The sequence below is a fragment of the Eleutherodactylus coqui genome, chromosome 10, assembly GCF_035609145.1.
Source record: "Eleutherodactylus coqui strain aEleCoq1 chromosome 10, aEleCoq1.hap1, whole genome shotgun sequence".
In the NCBI taxonomy this organism is placed as follows: Eukaryota; Metazoa; Chordata; class Amphibia; order Anura; family Eleutherodactylidae; genus Eleutherodactylus; species Eleutherodactylus coqui.
In genome coordinates, this window is record NC_089846.1 from 130,241,016 (window position 1) to 130,257,977 (window position 16,962).

A 16,962-nucleotide genomic window follows, 5' to 3' on the forward strand; every position below is an offset into this window, starting at 1 on the left:
GGCCTGCTGGCACAGGTTCAGCATCTATGGAAAGCAAGGAATGGAGGAATTATACCTTAAGCCTTTAAGGTGTCTTTTGACTTTCTTTGACTGGCCTACTCTCTTTACCGGTGGACAAACTGGGAGAGACTCCCTTTTCCTTCCATCTACAGCTTAGCTGCTCTCTGCATACTCTGCAGAATTCTCAATGGCCATATCCTTAGGACTGTATCTATGACATTGAAGTGCACCAGGAGAGACTCCTGCTTCAACCTCTGTCCTGCACTACTCTTAGCTATTTCCTGTTCAGCTCTGTTCCTTCATTTTTGCCCCCTCTTAAAGAGACAGTACCATTACAAAGAAAACAACATCATACTATAATTAAACAGCAATAAACTATACTTACACCCAGGGGCGTAACTATAGAGGGTTCAGGGGATGCGGTTGCACCCGGGCCCAGAAGACTTAGGGGGGCCATAAGGCCTCTCTTCTCCATATAGGGAACCCAGTACTATGAATAAAGCATCATAGTTGGGGGCCCTGTTACAAGTTTTGCATCGGGGCCCGGGAGCTTCAAGTTACGCCTCTGCCTACACCCTTACAGTAACAGCTAGTTTCAACATATGGCAATTGCACTGCTTGGCTCTTACAGTCTCAGGTAATGACGCTCCCCAGACATTACACATCTGATGGAACCCGGGCTCTGTCTGAGTGGCGGCGGCTCAGCACTCAGCAGGGATAATGCACTATACCGGTACGTCTACATACACTCAGCAATGTTCTGCTCAGCAACAGAAAAGCATAAAGGAAAGATTTGTACTCTTTGTTATATATCCATTCCTTGTACTGGCAATAAGGATGCATCACAACCCGAACCTGGTCTTGTCTGCCTCTGTGACTAAATACATAGCAGAAGGAAGAGTCCTTTGAAGTGTGTTTTCTTCATTCCGCACACCATAATCCGCTCGTCTCAGGCAGTTGCATGGTTTGATAAAGCCGCTTTTGCCCTTCACTATGACACTATACTTTACACGTTCCTCGTGTCATCAGAAAAAGACGGCCAGAACCTCATATAGCCTTATCTGTGATCAATCACCGGAGACGCCAGGCTTTCTTTATCAGCCGCCTTTCTCAGCTGAATATGAAATGTCATATGATACAACGGAGTCTGCAAATCGGTGGAATAAGCGGAGTTTGTTAGAGGATTAGGGACCAACTAAATGACAACTTTAAAGAGGCTGACGAGAGGCAAACACTATTTACTATCAGGCTCTTATCTGCATATACTTAGATTCATTGCAGATACAATATTGCCAGTTTTAATAGGACTTTGTGTGTTCTTTGATGTGTATCACAAGGTATTCAACAGAGTATCAAGGGTTAAAAGCAAATCACAACAGTGCAAAAGCTATACTGTCCAATGATGCCAACCAGACCAAGCCATGTATGCATGTACATTTGTATAGGGAAGTCCTCTGCAGCGTTACGGCTTTGCATGCACAGTGTCTTCCATCATCCATAGAGTATAGGGGTAAGAATCTGTAGCCCCCTCGCCAGCCCTGGCTTATAGGATTTCAGCACAGAGGAATGGCACAGTGTTAACAAGTTCTATAGCCCGTCTCCCGAAGAGAATGCAGCCAATAGCGGTGGCCAGAGGCATAACTTGAAGCTCCCGGGCCCCGATGCAAAACCTGTAACAGGGCCCCCAACTATAATGCTTTATTCATAGTACTGGGCTCCCTATATGGATAACAGAGGCCTTATAGGCCCCCTAAGGCTCCTGGGCCCGGGTGCAAGCGCATCCCCTGCATCCCCTATAGTTACACCCCTGGCGGTGGCATTGAGTGTATCACTGTACTGTTTGTAGTTGGGGGATTGGTCACCGGTCCTCGACACCAGGGACATTTGTCACAGCTGGCCAGTCCTCCAACCACAAACGGTGGAGCGGTACACTCAGTGTCGCCACTATTGGCTGCATTCTCTTCGTGGGACAGACTATAGGCAGAGCTGTTCATACCTATACTACATAACATGTATCACAATATTAACCCCTTCATGACCAGCCTATTTGTGCCTTAAGGACCAGAGGATTTTCATGGAAGCATTGCAAGAGCCATAACTCGTTAGCTGTATGAGGGCTTGTTTTTTTTAAGGATGAATTGTATAGTTTAATGGCAGCACTCTGGGGTACATATAATGTGTTGTAAAAACTTTTATTACATTTTTGGGGTGAAACAGATAGAAAAGAATGGCCAAAAATGTGACCATTGTTTTTGAGTTTTGTTTTTACGGCGTTCATCGTTTGGTAAAAATAACACGATAACTTTCTTGTACGATCAGCATGATTACTGCGATACCAAGTTCATATAGATTTTTTTAAATTTTTTTTTATACTTTTGCACGATAAAAACACATTTTTAAAGAAGAACATTAGACTCTGCATTGCCGCATTCTAAGACCCATAGCATTTTTAATTTTCTGCCAACGGAGCTGTTTGAGGGCTTGTTTTTTTATGTGGGAAGAATTGTAGTTTTTATCGGTCCTATTTTCAGGTACGTTATGCTTTTGAATTGCTTTTACGTTTTCTGCGAGGCGAACAAAAGGAAAATAGCAATTCTGCCGTTACTTTTTAAAACTTTTTTTTACAGCGTTCACCATGCAAGATAAATAAAAATATTTTCATTGTCTGGGCCATTACAAACGTGGTAACACCTATTATATGTTGCTTTTTGATTTTTTTTTTTTGTATTCTATCCCTTTAAAATCGTTGTTTGAGAGGAAAATGTGTATTTTTTTAAACTGGATTTTTTTTGTTTCAAGATAAGTTTACTGAATTTTTTTTTACACTAATTTTTAATCTCCGAACGGGACCTGAAGATGCGATCATTCAATTACTACAATAGTATAATGCATTCTACTAACCCTATGACAGCAGTGTATTAGACTATGGAAGGCGGGGCATAATGGACTGAGTTACATGGCAGCCATGGAGACCTTTATTAGGCTTCCAGCTGCAATGGAAGCCCATGGTACCTTCTTGCGATCGCACTGCAGTGTGCCAATAGGTAGAAAGAAAGAAAAAACCCACTGTCATCTGCTTACATGCTGCAGTTGCCATTGATTGGGGGGATTGGACTCCTGTCCTGTAAGGGGTTAAACTGCCTGGATCTGAGGTTTTTCTGTTCCTGGCTGTTAGGGCAGGAGGCTGACTGTCAGTAGGCAGTTGCTTGCAGGTTTGGCCCTCATGTGGTACCATAGGGTCTGCTTGATCCCAGCCTTGTTCATTGCAGTCCTGCGCTTTGAGATTAGAAGTTAGTAGCATGCGAGGGTTAAAGCCCATTAGTGAGGTCAGTAAAAAAATAAATGTATTCAGGGATTAATATTATATAGCAATTTATGATAATTAGCATAATTCAATTTTAAAGAATTTGCAAACATAAGCATCTGCTGCAATGAGAGCAGCACCCTTTTCAGCCTTCTTAGCCCTTTCCCCGCATTTGGACATAACCGTTGGTCCATTTTAGTAGCACCTTCCCGCAAATAGACATAGAGTTACATCCAGGGGATTACATGGGCGCAGAAGCTGTGCCCGCATCACGTGCGGCATGTACAGACTGTAGTATACAGCCGCCATTCTGCTGTAACAGCCTGTAACACAGTTACCCCGTAGTCCAGCCATTTAACCCCTTAGATGCCATGGTTAATAGTAACTAAGGCATCAAGGTGGTTAAACAAAAAAAGCGTCTCCGTATACTGAGTATATTAAAGCATTATAGAAGCCCCCGAACGATCATACAGTGAAGTCCCCTGGTGGGAATGAAAAATAATGTTTAATACAGTTTCTAAAAGAATATTTGCAATTAAAATGAAGTTGTTTCCATTAAAAAAAAAGTGTTTTAGGTCACAAAAGTGTAAAAAAAAAACCAATACACATATATGGTATAACTGAATTCGTAATGAGCTGTAATATCATCCCGTGCCAGTGCAGTGCACAGAGTTGTGTGTTCAGGCACACATTGCCTCCATGCAGCCCTCCGAATCAATTGTGGAGTTGCTGGGATTTTCCCCATTCGCCCTACAAGAGTTGAAGAGGTATTCCTACAATAAAAAGTATCAAAAGTTCATATGTGCACTTCCCGCTGGCGATGCTTTTTCAGTTCTCCCGCCTGGCTCATAGCTCCCAGGTATACGGAACACTGAAGGAGTGCGGTGCAGTCATATAAAACGGAAATCCTGCACATGCAGGTATAATAAAAACCGACGCTTTATTGCATATTACTTGAAATGTAAAATCATGATGCAAGTCAACATATGCAATCCTAGGCGGTTTGGGCAATTCACTGTAGGACTGTATATGTTGACTCGGGTTACAATTTCACATTTCAAGTAATATGCAACAAAGTGTCGGTTTTTATTATAGCAGGATGCGCCGGATTACTATTTTCTATTCCCAAGATACACTTTTATCACCTATACTACGTGATAAAGGTCTGATCAGTAGGGGTTTTACCACGGATCCCAAGAACAGGAGTCTCATGTCCCCCTCTTCTTGTCACTGTGGGATTTATCTTCCCACCCATAGTGATGGCAGAATGACTGTAGCTATGGCTGCACATTCATTGCAATGGGGCTGATGGAAATAGCCGAACCTTGTACTCCGCTATCTCTGGCAATCCCACTGAAAATGAATGGAGCTGCTCCCCGCATGCACAGCCACAGATTCATTCAATCTCTTCCTCATTACTGGGGTATGCATCGACCTGCAGCGAGGAAAGCAATGGAAATAGGACCCCTGTTCTCAGGATCAGAGGGGGGGTCACACACAGATCAGAGTTTTATCACCTATCTTGTGGTGTATATAAGTAATATGAACCAGAGAATAGTGCCATTGAAAAATACAACTTATTCTGCAAAAACAAGTCCCCATACAACTATATGGATGGCAGGATAAAGTTATGGCTCTCTGAATACTTAACTTAAAAACAAAGAAAATCCCAGTGGTCCTAAATAGCTAAATTGACTCAATCCTTAAGGATTTAATGGAGCATTGACTTCTCTATGGAACTTTAGACTTGGCCAAATCATAGTAACAGACGGAATAAAAACTTGATGACTCATGAAAGTGTTCTACTGTATGAAGTTATGTGGACTGGAGCTGCGAACGTTGTGTGCTGAGCTCCCTCTAGTGGAGGAAAGTGTAATTACCATGCGCTTTGTAAAATGGGATAGTTGTTTAAACCTGGATACACATTGATTATATCATTTGTAAGCTACTATACAAGCATATACCAATGATTAAAGTCTGATATTGGGAGAACAGAACTGACAACTGAAATGGACTCCTGTTTAGAGATGACAATCAAAACATGACTTGTCGAAATTGTTAACATGTCAGGTTGATCGCAGTGACAGCGGCGAGATTATCATCAGGTCATTTACACAAAGCGATTATTGCTAGATGTAGTCACGATTAATGGGATTGTAGGCGTCTAAACCCATCCTTACCAAATGAGATCTACAGCTTGTCACAAATAGACATTGGCACACCGCTCTGCTGGCATGACTGTATCTGTAGCTATAAAGCCATCTCCATGCACTGTTATAATGAGAGGATCATTGAATGGGAAATGTGGTCTTCTCATTCTGCACATATTCAGTGTTCTTAGACGCTATTCAGGGGTAGTTTATATATACACAGAGGTATATAGATGTTATAGATGGGGGTCTGGAACTCATAATGACATTCTATTAGCCAATGCAGAGGGGCTTGTGCTGTGGCAGACTTGGCACCACCATGCATTAATGGTCATTCATAATTTGGCTGTGCTCCATGTAATATTACATCTTCCCGTTAGTAGGTACTGCAGGGAAAGAATGTGTGTTTTTCCCGTAGCTTCTTATTTTTTTGGATGCCCAGATAAGCAACTTCTTTCAGTCCATTTTTAACAAGCGCCCTCCTAAATATAGAACACTTAATATAGAACCTGGCCTTTAATTAGACATCTTCGTAAATATACGGTGCAGGTTTAAAGCTCCTGTGCTGCAGTCTAGCAGGAACAAGTTGAGTGCTCCTTTGTCAGAGATGGCCGAGGACCCGGAGGAGAAGGCGGAAGTTGTTTCTAACTGCTTCTATCTTCTCTTTTCCAGTCTACGTAGCCCTCAATAAGCATTATATAGTGAATAGAGGAAGTGGCAGTGCCGTTTCCCCTATTGCACTCTGCAATCATGTGATCATCGTTGACCTCCAGCATGGCAGAACTGCTGGGTGTTAGCAGACCCCAGCCCAGCTGTGCCAATGACTGATGTCACTATAGCAGGTCTTTTACCCCTGTAACTTTAACTTCTGATGGAAGCTCCAGTTACAGTAGAAAACGGAAATAAGAAAAAAATTACATTGTAAATGTCCATAGAGGTATAATATGACATCATGGTGGACATAGATGTTAAAAATATCTATACAAAAAGAAGTATATATATAAAAAAAAAAAAAAAAATACGGGAAAAAAAATTGCCGCCCACACCAACCTAAACCATCACCATAGCCGCCCTGTAATTCAAGACTATACAACCTAAATAAAATTGGGAGTCTGTTTAAAAAAAAAACAAAAAACGAAAAGATTTTTAATTTTTTTTTTTTTACTCTTTATACACATGGCCCCAAGTAAAACAAAAAAAAAGGAAAAAAAAATCTGTTGAAAAAAAGGACTAAAAAAAACAGACCTATGTGTCACAAAAAATGCATCAAAAATAATTTTGGTAGCACAAGAAAAAGAAATGGGGCCGTAAAACCTCAACATGCTAAAAAGTATCTGGTCATTTAGGACCAAATCACTCATCATTAAGGGGTTAAGGGGTATAAGCACGTCTAAACAGCTTCTGACAAGTCAGTGAGTCCTGTCAGAAGATATTATTGGTTGGGAACAGTAAGACCCCACCAGTATCTGGAATGAATGGTATATGGCGTTTCTACAAGAACTGTGCCCCTTCGGCTTCCAATTACTTTATCTCCAAGCAAAGCTGATGACTTTCCTGTTGATATAAATGGGACTGTAATGTCCCGTCAGCCTCCCTCCCAGAAATGTCTGAGTGAAGCTGATGGAAGCTGACCGCCGCTGCTCCTCATTATAGGTGGTGGCAGCGGGGAAGGCTCAGATCACTGATGGCATTTTCTGATTTGTCTCATTGACATGTGAGACATTTAGGGACCTTTTACACAGGATGGAATATTCTGCAACAGAGTTGTGAAATATGCCGTCCCGGAATTCCGCACCAAAATCCGCGCGGCTAACTGCGGGTTGTGATTTGGAATTCCCAATAGGATTCTGTCATTTTCAGTTCCACATCAAAATTCGCAGTTAGCCGTGCGGATTTCGGGGCTGAATATTGTTGCAGAATTTTCTATGGTCCTTTAGGATTCCGTGTTTCCTCGAAAATAAGACAAGGTCTTATATTGATTTTTGCCCCAAAAGAGGCACTAGGGCTCATTTTTGGGAATGTCTTATTTTACTTACCCAGCAGGGTCGGTCCAGGCCAATCCCACAGCTTTCCAGAGCTCCAGCACTGTTCCCGCGGTCCTCGTCCGCCCACACAGGATCATTTCCTGGTTACGGGATTCGTAAATACCGCCCCCATGACGTGATGGCTGGTTCTTAGAGCGCTGTGTTGACTGGCTGAGGTGGGATTTATGAATTGTCTGAGCCGTGGCCGAGTACTATGGAAACCGTGTTGGAGCTCTGGAAAGCAGTGGGAAAGACCTGGATCAAGCCTGTTGCCGTCGCCCCTTTCCCCTCCCTTCCCATCCCAGGCTCCCCTCTGCTCTTCTCCCCGCTCATTCTTTGCAATGGGAGGAGGCAGAATGGGGACGGAGCTAAGCACCATCCTGTCCCGCCTCCTCCCATTGCTGGCTGTATACAAGGGGCAGGAAATGGGTGGAGCTAAGCTCCCGCCCTCTCCCCGCTTCTTGTCCATAGCCATCAATGGGAGGAGGCGGGACGGGCTGGCGCTTAGCTCCGCACCCGCCTGCCCCCTCCCACTGCAAAGAACGAGTGGGGAGCAGAGCAGAGGTGAGCCTGTGATGGGAAGGGAGGGGAAAGGAGCGACGGCTTGGTAGTCTCAGTGTATATGCACCGCGACCAATGCTGTCTGAACGGGTGCACAAACGTTTGATTTGTGCGCCCGTTCACCTGTTTCATCTCTGCTAACGTAGTGTATATCATCTGGCCGTGAAAACGGCGGCCGATATACGCTCGTGGGAAAGAGCCCTCAGTTGGATTTTCTGTGACTGTTGTGTCATAGTCACTTTAGGTTGACCATCACTAGGTGCGATGCTGTATGTGACTGTAGCCTTTTGCTGTGGATTTTCACTGCGGATTATATCCTTTCCAATAAAATGGATTAAATCTGCAGCAAAATCCACTAAAAATTCCAAGTTGCATAGGAAAGTTCAACGCAAATATTTAATATAGATTAGTAAAAGTTAACATTTCTAGGAACGGCTCATATTCTACAATGAATACAATGGTTTACCTGCAAATGGTACAATAGTTTCTATGCTGTGCTAATCATTTTTTGGTAGAAGTGGAGGGGATACATTATTGTAACAATAACACAAGGCATTAGCCTTGATTACCATTCTGTTGAATAGAAGTAGGGGAGGAGAGAACCGACTGCTACCTTTTCAGTCTGGACTGCTATACATCGGGCAAACTCTGCAGGACACAAGCGGATTGTTAAAACTTGTAATATAATTCTCCTTTCAGGACAAATGATTGACAACTCATTGTATTGTCGATAGGTGGATATTAAATTTCAATAAGTCTATTGTAGTCCAACATTGTTTAGGCAGCAGGAACCGCGATGGGCGCATTGTCTCCCCCAGTGTCTCAGTACAATGATGTTATTGTGTTACTGTTTGGCTATTGTATAGGAGTCATGCCTGTCCATTAATATCTGCATTCTGCAGCTTCAATTTCTAATTTTCATGAAGTTTAAATGGTTTTACCTATTACAATGTCTCTCTCCTTCCGTCCTTTTGCCCTAATAATCATGAATGATTTGATTATGTATAGGAGCTGGACTGAAGTGCAGCCTGCAGTGAATTAATGTAATCTAGTAACAACAGGGTTTGTGCCACCAACACTACCTGGCTAATAGCATTTCATGCTGTTCCTCTGTATGTAACCAGAACATTTATATTCATAGATGTAAGATTTGCAAGAAAGATAGATTAATCTGCGACTCCCCAAAGAACCAACACAAGATGAATAGTGGAGCTCCATTCAGTTACAGTCTCAGCAGTTTGTCATTTCACAATGATTGGGCTTGTTACAAAATAAGTCTCCATGGGTTAAAAAAACATTAGAAATGGAACGCTGCTCGCATAAGCCACAGCTCCCTGGTGTTCCTTACAGCAAGTCGAGGGTTAAAAAGACAGTTCTAAAATCTCCAGCAGTTGTATTATAGCTCCCTCTACTGGTCGTAAGATTGGATCTCTCCGTAGAGTTACAGTTTCGTTGTTTGTTATTGTTTTACAGGTTGTATATATGTGGATTTCTATTAGTGATTTGGACAGGAAAAGTAAATATGTTTGGGGTTCTTTTGGAAGGTTCATTGCACATTCAAAATATTGATACGGTTTGTTAAATATTTTAATATCCATTTTATGTTTTGTTAGCTAATAGTTGTGAAATATAAAGTATCTTGTTCTGCTCAATGTTTATAATGGTAAGTGGAAACCATATAAGTCTACATTATTGTGCAAAGTTTAAAGGGATTTTTCAGATTCAGCAAATGAAGGCTAAAAAGTTATACAATGTTCCTCGATACTTTATGTATCAGTTTGTCACAGTTTTTAAGATCTCTGTTTGCTGTCATTTAATAGGAACCATCATTGCAGTGGATAATAAAAAAAATCCATCCTAGTCCTATAATGGACACACAGCGGTAGGACTGATTATAGCTGCAATGACTATATAAGATAATAGATTAAAGGTAACCTGTCACCAGGTTCATGCTGCCTGAACCATGGGCGGCATGAACCCTGGACAGATATCCACATTGCTCCCCATGTAAGTGTAATTCTGAAATTCTGCAATGTTCCAGGATAAGCACACTTTAAAGTTTGACTGGGAACAGATCTCTCGAGTCAAAGAAATGGGCCACGCGGCTCTCTCCCCGTCCGCAGCATGTTGGCGAACAGCTCTCGTCCTATTGAATATCTCGGTTGCCAAGCACCGCTGGGGTTCTAGGTTCAAATCTGGCCAAGGACATTATTTGCTTGGAGTTTGTATGAATATTTTTCATACTAGAGATCCATGCAGAAGTTGTCCGTGGTCAGATTTGCTACAAAGCAGCAGTATTAACCCTTTCCAATCCATTGTCTGACGTCTGAAGACCTTATGATTTAAGGCTGTACAGCTCCGATGTTGGAAGACGTCCGTCGGGGTTCTTTTTCTGTATATTGCTAGCCTCTCTGCTGTCAGAGCCTATCCAACATGTCACCTCATGCAGTACTGGCTTTAGCCAGCAGATAGCACCGTTATATAATGGCAGAAAAAAAGTAAGCCCCCTAGGAAAACCAGGATACAAATTGGATTGGAAAGGGTTAATTGTTGAGTTATATTTATTAAGAGGAGGAGTTGCTGTTTTATGGCACTTAAACAGTCTTATACACAAGTTTTAGGGGTAATGGTGAAGCTCCAGTTTGGTTCAAACTAACTCTAAAACTTTTTAAAAAGTTTGTTCAACACTACTCTCTATACACAATAAGGCTGCATCCACACAAACGTATATCGGCTCAGTTTTCACACCGAACCGATATACGTCGTCCTCACCTGCGGGGGGGGGGGAGAATGGAAGAGCCAGGAGCAGGAACTGAGCTCCTGCCCCCTCTCTGCCTCCTCTCCACCCCCTCTTCACCCCTCTGCACTATTTGCAATGAAAGGAGGCGGGACAGGGGCGGGGATAAGTTCCGAGAATTAGCCCCACCCCTGTCACGCCTCTCCCCATTGCAAATAGTGCAGAGGGGCGGAGAGGAGGCAGAGAGGGGGCGGGAGCTCAGTTCCTGCTCCTGGCTCTTCCAGCCTCCCCCCCTGCAGATGAGGACGACGTATATCGGCTCGGCGTAAAAACCCAGCCGATATACTTTCGTGTGAATCCACCCTAAGAAAGAGAGCTGTCAATCTACATGATCAGGGTGCGGTGTGGTCCACCTCTTTGACTCAAGAGCTGTGTTCCAAATCAAACTTTAACCCTTTTCAATCCACTATCTGACATCTGAAGGCATTCTGATTGAAGGCTGAACGGCTCTGATGTTTGAAGACGTCCGGCAGGATATTACTGGCCACTCTGTCGTCGGGAGGCCTCTCCAGCATGTCCCATACTGCAGTACTGCTTCTAGCCTGCAGATGGCGCCATTGTATAATGACAGAAAGAGAAAACCCCCTAGGAAACCCTGAATCCAAAATTGGATTGCAAAGGGTTAAAGTGTGTTTATTCTGAACGACACCTACATGAGGGTACAGTGCATACCTGTCTCATGATTCGGGAAGCATGAAGCCGTTGATACGTTCCCTTTAAGTAATCCTGTCTAATATCAGAAAGCATTAACTTAGACCAGGCAGTCTGCAGATGTGCCACATTTATCACACTGTGTGATAAATTAGGTGAAACTTGCTTGATATATAGATATTTTTGCTTACTCTTACACCACCTATTGGTTGGCATACTGCGCACTAATATTTTGCAGCAAAGTCTTGACAAAATAATATTCTTTTAAACCATGCAGCTTGCCATGTAACCACACCCATTTTCTTATACATTATGCCCCCTTGGTGCAAAAGTGTCTAAAAACATCATAAAGGTGATGTGTTAGCAAAGTGTTTCACAGCATTGTATAGCAGCGAGCTCGGCATCCGTGTGTCCATCACATGGCTAGAACAGATTTGTATCACTGAAAATGAACAATCAGTATTTCCATGGAATGACGGCATGCAGAGATTTTGAAAACTGTGGAATTGATAAAGAAAGTATTAGGAAACTTTATACAGGCCACTCAGGCCCTGCACTAGGCATAACACGGTTCATCCGCTTTGCCTGGAGTGTTTCTTTAAATAACATAGAACTTAGGCCCTGTTCACACCTATCTGACCCAAAAATGACAGAAACCAACAGAAGCCAAAGTTTACTTTCTTGGTCTCTTTCTTGGCACCCGCGATTATTTCCCGTTCTGGCCCCTCTGTGCCTGGCCTGGCTGAATGTGGTGCTGCGGATGGTTGGGATTTCCAGAAGAAGCCGAGTAGGCAGCACTATGCTATTTAGGTAGAATCATACAATGGTAGAGTTGGAAAGGACCTCCAGGGTCATCGGGTCCGACCCCCTGCTCAGTGCAGGATTCACTAAGTCATCCCAGACAGATGTCTGTCCAGCCTTTGTTTGAACACTTCCATTGAAGGAGAACTCCCCACCTCCCTTGGTAACCTGTTCCACTCTTTGATCCCCTCACTGTCTAATATCTAATCTGTGTCTCCTCCCTTTCAGTTTCATCCCATTGCTTCTAGTCTTTCCATGTGCAGATGAGAATAGGGCTGATCTCCATCTCAAACCATGACTAACCCAGGCACTGCAATTAGCTGGGGTCAGAACCAGAGATAGATGTGGGTCCCAGAGCTGGAAGCCCTGTTATTCTACTATGTGTTGCTCTAGTGGCCAGATTTTATTATGTGAATAGTAACCATAAATAAAGACTACAAAAAAAACTATCATTTTCTGATGAAAGATTTCCTTTAACCTGGGAGGATTTGACTGGTGTCATGCCTTATTGGCTCTTTCAGATCAGAACTGGGGTGAAGCCCTGGCCCATGCAATCCCCATGCCGGTGCATGCTCATTGTCCTTCCAGGGTTGGACACCAACATGAGCACGTCTCTGCTGGTGTGTGGATGGATTGTTCGGTTGAGACATGTGTGTCCCAACTGGCCAATCATTGTTTGTCTGTACACATTTATTCTAGCTCCTCCTCATTGAGGACGCCAGTTATACTTCTGGTCAGAAGTTTCTGGTCTAGTTAGTGAGTCCTGTGCTGTTCCACTCTCAAATAAGTCTGTTTAGAGCTAAGGATGCATGGAGTGTTGTTACATCTATCTCTTGACTTATTGCTATACCTGCATTGGTATTTCATCTGGTTCATTACATTTCTGTTTAACATCTTTACTGCATATATTCTTATTTTTATAGCAAACATTATCCCTCTTTTCAACTAGGGAGGGTGGGGTCGTCCTTATCAGGGCGAGTGCTCCACGTTTTGGTTTGATCTCATCGCATTATGTTAGGTTCGGATTTCCCATTCCTTGACTTTTTGGTTTCATATGAATATTTTGTGTTCTCTGTGTTAGTATATTGTATACATATCTGTCCTTTTAGGGCAACAGATGACACCTTCTATCCTGATGAGGTATTTTGTGTCCAGCTCACTCACACAGCATTACTCTAAATGTTATATTTGTATTTATAACGTGGAAAATATGTGTTTATTAAATCTATTTCGATACACATTTATAACAACCTCTATCTTTTCAGGTTAATAAATTATGTGGCACGTCAAAGCATAGAGTGTCAAGGTCAGTACGTAATGGAGGAGATATATATATCAACAAGAAGGTCTTGAAGGTCAATGCAGATAATGAAGCAACTCTGTCTGGAAAAAGGAGGTGAGTAGAAGTCTGATATTTTTCCTTGTCATGTCATAATGCATATGTCAGGGGAAGGGGCGCATATTACTCAGATCATTCTTCTGAGCTAGGGTTGAGGGCATCTGGCAAAGTACATAGAACATATTGCCTACTTCTCACCTTCTAAGATATGAACAGATGTCTTACATGGCGTGTGGAGATTTTACACAAACATGTTATTTCTTTCTGTTCCAAGATAAAATGGAGACATATCTAAAAAAGAGGAATATTGAGGGTGTAGTATGCTGATATGTCCTTCCTTAAAGGGGTTGTCCCGCGAAACAAAGTGGGGTTATACACTTCTGTATGGCCATATTAATGCACTTTGTAATGTACATCGTGCATTAATTATGAGCCATACAGAAGTTATTCACTTACCTGTTCCGTTGCTGGCGTCCCCGTATCCATAGTGCCGTCTAATCTTCAGCATCTAATCTCCCGATTAGACGCGCTTGCGCAGTCCGGTCTTCTCTGTGTTGAATGGGGTGCTCGTGCTGGAGAGCTGCTCCTCGTAGCTCCGCCCCGTCACGTGTGCCGATTCCAGCCAATCAGGAGGCTGGAATCGGCAATGGAACGCACAGAAGCCCTGCGGTCCACCGAGGGTGAAGATCCCGGCGGCCATCTTCGCAAGGTAAGTATGAAGTCACCGGAGCGCGGGGATTCGGGTAAGTACTACCCGTTTTTTTTTTTTTATTCCTGCATCGGGTTTGTCTCGCGCCGAACGGGGGGGCTATTGAGAAAAAAAAAAACCTGTTTCGGCGCGGGACAACCCCTTTAAAAATTCTAGCTTAAACCATTATGCAAAACATAAGCCTTTGGCCCAGTGTCACTCCAACATGACCACTATGCTACATTGATCATTATTATTATTCTCAAAGGACTTTTCCAGCGACTTTAATTTTTTTCAAAAAAGGGGGAAAATGCTGTAAAATACAACTCTCTATCCTATACTAACCTCGCTTGTTCTCCCCACCGCTCCAGTTCCCGCCACACTAATCCCCCTGGTCTCCATTCACTTCTGAGCAACGCATTTACATGCCATCTAGGTCCGTGACGCCAGTGACCAATTCCTGCAATCGCTGGCTTCCACGTAATGGTAATGCTGAGGCTAGTAATGGGTGGTCAGGTGATTGTGCTACCCGAATGTAAGCGCAGACTGGGGACACTAGAGTGGGGGTATCGGATCGGCAGGGTAACGTAAGAAGTGAGTAAAGGTCATCAATAGGTAATTGGCGGTGACTTACTGCTCAGGATCCCTGCCGATCAGCTGATTAAAGAGGCAACAAAGCTCCAGTGAGTGACTTGGCCTCTTCTCAGACATGTGATGTCTTGTTCATTAGTCACATGGCCTGTGAGCAGCTTAGTCCCATTCAAGTTAATGGGACTGAGCTACAGTATCAAGCAGAGCTGCTACCCAATTTATAGCGCTGTGCCTAATATGGACTGAAGTGACAGCAGTGCTCACCAATGCCCGAGCAATGGACCCCCACCAATCATCTACTGATTACGTATCCTGAGGATAGTTCATCAAACTCTTTTAAAGAGGTTGTACTAGAAATGGAAGTTGTCCCCTTTCTACAGAATAGGGGATAACTTGCTGATCGGTGGGGGTCTCACAGCTGAGATCTTGGCCAACCTTGAGAACGGGACTCAAGTGTCCCGCTATCCTGTCAATGTGAGGGTTTTTTTTCACCCCCTGCTATACAGTCAGTGCACAATTAATTTCTATGGGACCGACAGTGACACCCGAGCGGGTGGGAGAGAAGGGGGAACTGCTTAGATGGAAGCGTATATCGGCCGGCCGTGAAAACCTGACCGATATACACTTGTGGAAATAAGCCCTTAGGCTGACTTTGCACAGGCATATTTGCGTGCGCACTATGCAGTGAATAGAACACATTGATTTCAATGGATTTGTCCACATAAGTGTATTTTTCCTGCACATTTCCGCACCAAAAGTCTGCATAGAAGTCAATGGGGTTGCGCAAATGTGTGAGCAATATGCTAGGACATGCGTGATACACTGCTTAAGGCACACGGGCACATTTGTGTGTGTTCTTGCACCCGCAAAATCTGTGCATGGAATGCACACTAAATAGAACCCAAAGGCCCCCATCTGCACAAAATTCAATTTCGTGCAGAAAATTGAAAATATCTAGGAGTAAGTCGGCTGGCCCACCTTCTCAAACACTGACCAATGAGAGCGGTCCCAGCAGTACAAAAAAGTACAGTAAAAATAATAGGGGCGCGATACCTTGCGGCTGCACCCCCTGAATAGCTGATATACGTCACGGTATCATGAGCATATATGCACTTACGCCTCTGTATGGGGCCGCCCTAATTGTGCAGAAAAAGAAAACATCTTGACCTCATTAGACTAATTAGCCATTTCAATGACTGGGAGCATCAGTATGTATTTTTTGCGTGTGCATGCAAAAAGCAGCAAAATAAATGCGGATGCACATGCAAAAAAAACCATGCACACACTCGTGTACGACTCCAATACAGTCCGTGGGAGCTGCATGTACCGGTATGAAGATTTGACCCCCTAGTGGTAGCAGTATGTAATGTGAAGTGTACTGTATGTCCCTGGAGGAACATCCTTCATGCCGCTAGCTTCCCGTAAACATGAATACACGTATGTACACTCCACAACAATGGCTTCCCTCCATTGGCTGCTGATATAACAGTGATGATAGATCCACAGTAGGTGCAGTTCCCCTTTTTATGTATAGTTACTGCAGAAGTTGGCCACATGCCCGATCTCACTGCCAGACATTTATGCCAGCAAGATTTTTCTAAACAGCTTAGTTAATATGTAGCAGCTGCAGAGCCTCCTGCCTTCTGCTGCCGTATACCGTATACTGCGCAACTTCATTCAGGAGGGAGAAAAAGTTCTGCATGTTAAAGCAAATGTTAATTCTGTGCACAAAATTCTAACTTTTGACATATTATAGAGACAATGCAAACTGTCGAACTGGGGTGCTCAGGGACCGCCCTACAGCTACGTGCCAATAATACCTGAACGCCATATGCAAATTCACTGTTACTTTCTCCTACATATCAAATATTAAAGGGGTTGTGCCACTGTTAAAAGAGACTGTCACCATCTTTTTGCACCCCTATCTGAGGGCAGCATAAGACAGTGTAGGTGGCACTGATTACAGTGATATGTCTGCTGTGTAGATCTGTGCAGTAGTTTAGGAGAAGCTTGCATTTCATTTGTAGTACACAGACACCAAACTTGCATATTCATG

At 43.3% G+C, this 16,962-nt stretch overlaps 1 protein-coding gene across 1 annotated transcript in view; it reads left to right on the forward strand.

Moving 5' to 3' along the window:
- The window catches only part of GPC3 (glypican 3), a 440,854-nt gene that overhangs the window by 218,119 nt on the left and 205,773 nt on the right, over nucleotides 1–16,962 (forward strand). Inside the window, exon 4 of the mRNA XM_066581848.1 lies at nucleotides 13,554–13,684. Coding sequence (XP_066437945.1) covers nucleotides 13,554–13,684 — 131 coding nt within the window. The remainder of the gene's footprint in view (nucleotides 1–13,553; nucleotides 13,685–16,962) is intronic.